The 8643-nt window shown below is 34.9% G+C and overlaps 1 protein-coding gene across 1 annotated transcript; it reads right to left on the reverse strand.

The window, feature by feature from the left end:
* Positions 1–6392: 6392 nt before the first annotated feature.
* Positions 6393–6912, reverse strand: LOC108555918 (uncharacterized). Its single transcript, XM_017911802.1, has 2 exons — positions 6607–6912; positions 6393–6527 (listed from the first exon to the last, which is right to left on the reverse strand). The coding sequence occupies exons 1-2, from the start codon at positions 6910–6912 to the stop codon at positions 6393–6395; spliced, it is 441 nt and encodes a 146-aa protein (XP_017767291.1).
* Between the last annotated feature and the right edge of the window lie 1731 nt (positions 6913–8643).

Raw genomic sequence — 8643 nt, forward strand, 5'->3', positions numbered from 1 at the left:
AGGAAATAAACAATCAAAGAAGGAAAACTTCTATTTTAGAAATCAACCAAAACTTACTAAAATTCAGTACTAACCGTCGGTAATATTCCACGACATCGTAGATAAATTATCAATCAGGTGAGTTAAACATTTACAGTAAACACAGAAACTACTTTTACCGACTATAGTTACAACATTACGCAAAAAAAGGAACTTCGGATGTCTACCTTATCGACTGAAGTTGATACCTTTCTACCCAAGGTAAAACAGATACATATCGGCTGAAGATAAGATGTAGTACGCACCATTACCGACACAACACAGCATAAGAATAGCGGTGAAAATTACAACTATAAATGCCGTAGAAATTAAAACAAGGAACAAGAAATGATGATACCAGTAAAATACATTTCTCTGAACAATTCATTATTAACGATATGAAAGTGGTTTTATAATCACAACTCACATCTCGAAACTTTAAATCTGCAAATTGAATTATCATTACAACCAATTACTGGAAAAACTGAAAAAAGAATCAATTTGATTAAACACAATAAATAATCAAACTACAAAAGCATTGACTAAAAAAGCAAACTACTGTTATTACTACTGCTAGTACTACTACTACCGCTACTAATGATACTAAGCTACTAAAAGCGAGCACAGTGACAAAGTAGTAACAGGAATGACCTTCCATCCAGAAGATGGAAAGCCATTAGTAGTTGCCCTCTTCTAAGGCACTTTGCCGGGCCTCTTCGGCATATAGCCACTTCTTTCTTCGGGCGCAATGCCCGCTGAAACTTAAATCTAGGCCCGAGATTCTACAATCTCACCTAAGGGCTCTACCTACTTATTACTATCAGTCACACCAGAAAGTATGCTACCTGCCTACCAAGTCCTATATTTAAAAAATAGCAAAACAAGCACACCAACACACCTCGCTCCACGGTTCTCACACATACCACCCGGGCGCAAGGGCCTACACTGCAGAGTATGTCCCGGGACACATCCGACACCCGAGTTTGACACACAACACATTCATACTCTAATGTACGTACCATTTTCCTGAAATCGACTGACGATGGCTAGTGACCATTGCGTAAATTACGATAAAACCACGTGTATATTTCTATATTAACATCAAATATTTGCAACTGAGTAAATCGTGCAATATTCGCGAAAAAGTTCAATTAATAAATAATACAATTCACCGAGAATTACATTATCAGTTGCAAATCGTAATTTGATCGTTACTTGTAAGATATATCGAGAATAGACAAATAACAGATACGACGCAATTTCACAGCCTAACCAACACATACAATGTGAAAAGTACGTCGTGCACGATACACTAACGCATCGTCAGTCGCTGAGAAATTGTTATATACTTATAAACTATGATCATCGTGCACATCGCCTTTCACCCACCCAAGTAACACCTGGGCACGTGAGTGAGTTCCTGGCAATGAACACGGCAAGGGTTAAACCTGAAAATCCTGAGCTAAAAAGATAATTAGTATATCGACTTTGAATATAACGAGCTAATGTTCTTACTTCAAATTCTACTTTACTTCTACTTTAATTTAATCGTCTCATCGACTATTAAAATTCTAAATTTCAAGCAAAAAAATGAGAAAAGGATGTTACATGCTCTAATTAAATAATATGCTAACGTTTAATACAAGAAATGAATAAATTCTTTATGTGTATTTAGTGTGGAGTACCTCAGGTGATCTATTTATCAAAGTACACTTTAGGAAACTTGAAACCAATATCTATACTTGTTACTTTGATTGCAAGATCTACCTGTCGCGAAATATTTTCTTGCACAAGAAATTTACTTTATCTTTGTAAATATGGAATTGGAATTCAACCTCTCCATATTTCAAATTACAACGGATTTTGAAGTATTAAATTAAATAAGTAAATTACTCGGAATTATTGAATATGTTACTATAAACTGCGAAATCAAATACGAAATTATTTGACTTTTTCATATTAATTACTATTGCTTTATCTTTGGAAAAACGCGATGTGCAAGAAAATCTATCCTGAACTAGAAATAACAATGGGATGTTACTACTCCCGGATATAATAAATATCCGAGGTCACTATGCTCGCAAAATTCTACGTAATACAACCAATCACTCGTGTCGATTAGAGGACCTTTCATCCTACGACATGATTGAGTGACAGGAGGAACAGAAATGCATGCGACTCACATTTCGATGCGATGAGCACTGCCATGGATGCTATCGGAGGACACACACAGTTATTAGACGAAGTGTTAGTTGACCGCCACAAGGAAGAGCCCATAATACTTCTTGGAAGAAATAATATCCATGTAAAATCTGTAACAAAGGTTGTTTGAAAATATTGCGCAATTGTCCGTATAATATATGCGTCGCAAAGAATTATTAATAATATCGTTGCCTTCGATTATATTATATTATATTATATCATATTATACTATATTATATTATAATATTGTATAATAATGTATAATATACTATTGTATATTATATATATATTGTACGATATTGTATTATACCATTGTATCGTATAATATATATTATAAAATAAGAAATTGTAATATAGAATAAGAAATTGATTCGAAAATATGGAAATAACTGTCGCATCCATTATACTCATTACAAATATTATAAAATGCAAAGCGTTACATGTATCGATTCTGATCATTCGTGTCAGGACGTGTTTCGAAACCAGAAAAACGATAAGCATATTACTCACTGTTCGTAGATCGCCGCCCTGTCGCAATGTAGTTTAAATCTTCCAGCAGGTGCACTGTTTGCCTTGTACTAGCACTATAAGAATTATTTTTCCGTCACACTTATTAAAATTTATTCCGTTTTATTTGAAATTTCATTACGACGCCGTCTCCACCACGCGCGAAACACGGACACGCCCTTACATTCTTTTGCGCATCGAAATCTGCGCATGACCTTCTTCTCGAAATCTGCGCAGAAACGGATATTCAAAGTCTGCGCAATTGCATATATTACAAATCTGCGCAGAAACGGATATTCAAAGTCTGCGCAATTGCGTCTATTACAAATCTGCGCAGAAACAAATATTTGAAATCTGCGCAGGGGCGAACATTCGAAACCTGCGCAAATGCCGATATTCGGCTTCTGCACCGAATATGACGCATGCGCTGTGACTAATTTTATAAATGCGCGGGCGGAATATTGAAAGGAATAATTTCACTAAACTTGACTATTCACCAATAAATTACTTCATAAATTATGTAAATTATTTCATACATATTTATATATGCACTTGCCTGTATTAAATTGACAAAATATTACCAAGCCCTTTCGAATAGCCATTGCACTCTTTACTGATCATCATGGCAGCCATGTTTTATTCCTACATTCTTCATATGCTTCCTTCTCAAGCTATTAATATTCGGAACAATAAGATTCGAATACTTGAGACAAATGTATAGATCAATATAAAACGAGATTCGCGTTGTTATTCTATGCCATCGAATATTTTCCAACATTTCGCCACACGAGGTCATTCAGACGTGGTATATACTACACACTATTTGTCGAATGCCTCAACATTGCGGTGCGGTTCAATTTAAATTTAATGGCAGGCTAAAGGTCTACTTTTTCCTAATCACACCATGTGTTCACTTTGATGAAAGTTTATATTCTTTTCTCAAAATTTACATGAAACGCACTCAGGATACCGCGCGCGAACACGACGTTCCCTCTATGGGCGTATATACCTATACGCATGATCTGATACTGGGAATCTGCTCAGTAACGGATATTCATAGTCTGCGCAATTGCGTCTATTACAAATCTGCGCAGGAACAAATATTCGAAATCTGCGCAGCAGCGAATATTCTAGACCTGCGCAAATGCAAATATTCGGCTCCTACACTAAAGATGACGCATGCGCAGTGACTAATTTTATAAAAGCGCGGGCGAAATATTGAAAGGAGAAATTACACTTAACTGGACCATTCACAAATAAATTACTTCATAAATTATGTAAATTATTCCATACATATCTATATATTTCATTGCCTATATTACAATAATAAAATATTACCAAGCCCGTACGAATAGCCATTGCCCTCTTTACTGATCATCATGGCGGCCACATTTTATTCCTACATTCTTCACATGCTTCCTTCTTAGGCTATTAATACTCGGAACAATAAGATTCGAATGCTTGAGACAAATGTATAGATCAATATTAAACGAGATGGGAATTGTAATTTTATGCCAATAGAAATGCCGAATTCTATATAAACGACCGATAGCTCTTAGAGCCAAATAAATTATCCGAAATCCTTTTTATAATTTAATTGTATCGCTATAATGTTAATTAGATTATTAAATGTACTTGATTTAATTGAGGGATGAAAGGCTTCGTTCGTAAGTGGCACCAGGATAGCAGAGGAGCAGCAAAATGGTAGGTATCACATCATCGAATAGTTTCGTATAATTCGCGACATGACTTGATGCAAACGTCGTATATGCTGCACACTATTCGTCGAATGCCTCAACATTGGGGTGCGGTACATTTTAAGTCTAATGGCAGGCTAAAGGTCTACTTTTTCCTAATCACACCATGTGTTCACTTTGATGAAAGTTTATATTCTTTTCTCAAAATTTACTTGAAACGCACTCAGGATACCGCGCGCGAACACGACGTTCCCTCTACGTGCATATATACCTATGCGCATGAACGGATGCAGAATAATTTGCGCATGCGTAGTTCTTTACTAATGCCAAATTTAATGACGCGCGGGAAATAATTTAGGATTTAATTTAACTAAATTTTTTAGAAATGCGTAAAGTTTTGAAAAGTATTTTTGTTATGGTTATTGAATACGTGATTCTAGGAATTGGATTCATACACTTGGAGGAATAATATTAGTTCATTGAATTCTTTTTATTAGAAACTTTTCGGACTGAATACTTATACGCACTTGTTTATTGTGCTATTTTATTACTTACGAGTTTATTAAACTGTCACTTGTATATTATTCGCATTTTCGCCGTCGTTTACTTCTTATCCATACATTAGCTGAAATTGTTGATATTGTTATTGTTTATATTATTTTCCGTATTATCAGTATTATTATTATTCTGAATACGGTTATTGCATAACATTTGTACTTTGTTTTATATTGCTTATAGCATTTGTTAAAGTTATCTCACTGATGACATTTTCCTCTTGTCGGTATTATGTACATTTCTTATCATTTTCAAATATTATGGCGAATCTTTTTTTCTAAGGCTAAAATATGCATTGCAAGAGTCCCACAACTATGAGGCCAAAATAAAGTCGTTAAATCCTGCTTCCCTTTTGTATAACATGCATTATGATGGTAACATAAAACCAAATCAAGCAATGGAGAGAAAAGTGGTAGCAGGGAACATCCAAATTCGCATTGAGTACCGTTAGCTGCTGGAGATGCACCAAATACGTATGTGGGGCCTTTAACATCCAAGGGAGACGAGGCGAGTCGTCTAAACGTTGGTTGCAGTTTCTATCACGCCAAAGAAATGCAAATGCAACTGTTCTAGCAACTTTATGAAAACAAAGCGAAAAACTATCTGAGCCAGATGGTTGTAATGATGGATTCAAACTACCAGTATCGTTCAACTCTACGAAACACGTGGACTTTAGTGGTGAGAGCGCTTGTTATTTGACAAATTTTTGAATATATCAAACACTGCGTGATCATTACCGACTTAACTTCCTATTAAGATCTAGGACTTGGTGGCATAATGGAACACGCTCCATTTCGACGATTTCAATGGCATGAATTGCGTCTATGGACGATTCCCATTACTTCATGTTCAGCCTGGTGATAGAGTCCTTATTTATTTATATTAGAGAGAACACGGATTCTATTGTACTTTGCACTTGATAACGGTACAACACTCAACGCCTGCGCATGTTAAACATCTAGGAAAGGTGCATCAGGAACTCCAGTTGCCAAGATTTTCAATCTGAACCATTTCTCTGATGATGTGAATCTTTGGGTTTATTGCTGTTACACACCACCCTTGCCTTTGCTAACTCAAGCAATGGTCCTGGTCCTTTATACAGCTCAAAGTGTGATCTGTAATCTATATCTTTATAAGAATATGCACATAGATATTTACAAATGTAATAAGTAAAATTCAATTTTTAATATTACCTGAGACATGAATAAAGAATAAAATAGGATATATATTTTAAGGTAAAGAAATATAGTATGATGATATAGTTTTGACTAAAGATTTAAATTCTCTGTTTGCAACATTTCTGTCACTTTATTCTAAGCAATACACTCCTTCCAATGATTGTACATTGTGTGATTGTTCTATCTAATTTATATTCGATACAGACTGTTATAAAATATGTGACACATTTTATAGTTACTCAAGTTTGCACTGGCATCGTTTCCCATCACGTATGAAGTAAGGCAGACAATTATCCTCACGATAAGTCCCACCTCTATTACCGAAAAAGCAGAAAGGCATATTGGTCCAGCAATCCGGTTGCTTCAACAGCTAGATACAGGAAGGGAAAATCACGTGAGTAATTTTTATATCAAAATTGAGTCTATAATATGACAGAATATACACTTACCTGACACTTATCATAAATCAATACCATTTTGGACGTGTCCACGCAAGTATTAAGTCTGTTATAATAATGACGACCATTGTCACATGAGATTTGAACTTGTAATCCACTAACGAATTCAATCCAAAAGTTTGAATGATCGGTCACCGCGTCAATTTTTGTTACAGCTCCATTTGCTTGTACCAAAGCTATAATGGTTGCGTTCAAATGGTGCTGATCATAAGCCACGTTATCGGCAAGGATGCCTGATATAGCAACGACCATAAACAACAACGAGATGAAAAACGACGTGACCAACTTTCTAGCCATCATGTCGCTCGCTTCTTCCACAACTTATTCGCCATATCTTCTCATGCTAGCGTATATAGCAAGCAGTTATCACCGTGATAAAGCACACATGTTTATTCATTGATTCGCAGCATTACATTTTTCCCTCTTTGCTTTCATCATAGTGATAACATTCTGAAACAAATTATTGAGTACAACGCATCACATTTGTGATCAATTGACACACTTTAGTCGACCATGAGAAATTTTTCAAAATTCTGAGCATAAGATTTCTAAGAAATGAAAAATTGACTGGAGTCTATCTTGATAAAATTGCAATATATCCAATCTCTGTCAGTAATCTGTCTATTACTTAGGATAGGAAATTTGATCTTCGGTATGTAAGTATTCTATCCCTACGAATTAAAAAAAAAAAAAAAGAATGGAATTTGAATCTCAAAGTACATTATAATATACACTTACTGACAAAAGTTAAGAAACAACGTAATCATTTGAGAATTTCGGTATACTTTCTATCTTCTAAAATACATAGGTTGAAACTAAAAACAGCATAATAAAATAACAGTCTTTTTTTCGAACATCTTGTGCAAGGGCCACAATTAAATTGAATCGAAGAAATAAGACAAAAGCTGCGTGACATAAGTTAAGAAACATATATTGTTTAATTTATATAACCACTTTAAATAAAAACAACGATATGCAGATATCTGCAATTTTGATAACAGTCTAATAAGATGTTGGATAACCCTTGGATTTGAGGACTGCATGGCATCTGCGTGACATTGATTCAATTAATCGAACACGAAACTGAGCCGGTATTTTTGACCATATTATTATGATTTTTTTCATTAAATCTGTTTCATTGATAAAAGAATGACTTTTCAATTGACGTCCAACGTAATCCTACAGATGTTCAATTCGGTTCAATTCCAGAAATTGACTCGGCCCCTTGATTACATTAACATTTTGTTCTGCAGGACAACTCTTAACTAAGTTAGAAGAACATTTGAGGTCGTTATTGTATTAAAATAACACACTGATAACATATTCATTGGAAAATGGCAGCATATGATTTTGTAAGATGTCGCATTACACAAATCTATCCATTGTTTCTTTTATTTGTATTAATCGACCAGGGCCGTTATGCGAGAAACAACGCCACATCATTACAATACCGCCACCAAATTTCACTGTCTATTTTAAGTATTTAACATCAAATCGTCGTCCAGTAGGGTGTCGCACATTATTATTAGAGTCATTTCCTGCTATGAATGTTTTTCAGACCCAGTTGATTTTTAATTTCGAATGATATTACTTTCGGCTTAGGGAGCCTTGCAATTCGATAATCTAGTTTTTCAGTTATTTTTCGCAGTGTGCTAGTTCGTGGTGCTGTTTTAACAGTTCCATATTCATCAAATCGTTTTATAATGTTGGTGATAATGCAACAATTCATACTAAACACTTTTGTAATTTCACTTTTTTTCCTGCCCTTCTTAAACATTTTAACTACTTTCAGCTTCCCAGCGTCTGTTAAATGTTGCCTTCTTGTCATATTTAACACGAACTGCAACTACTAACATAATATGAACTAGACGCAGCGATGTGAGAAAAGGAATTAAGTGTTTCAGAATACGTTTGTTTACATTGTGACCTCAACTTATTGCTAGTACTTTGTATATTTCTTGACTTGTGTCACGCAAATTTTGTCTTATTTCTTCGATTCAATTTAATTGTGGTCCCTGCATATGTATG

This window comes from Eufriesea mexicana, unplaced genomic scaffold (assembly GCF_001483705.2).
Source record: "Eufriesea mexicana isolate 0111107269 unplaced genomic scaffold, ASM148370v2 scaffold337, whole genome shotgun sequence".
Taxonomy (NCBI): Eukaryota; Metazoa; Arthropoda; class Insecta; order Hymenoptera; family Apidae; genus Eufriesea; species Eufriesea mexicana.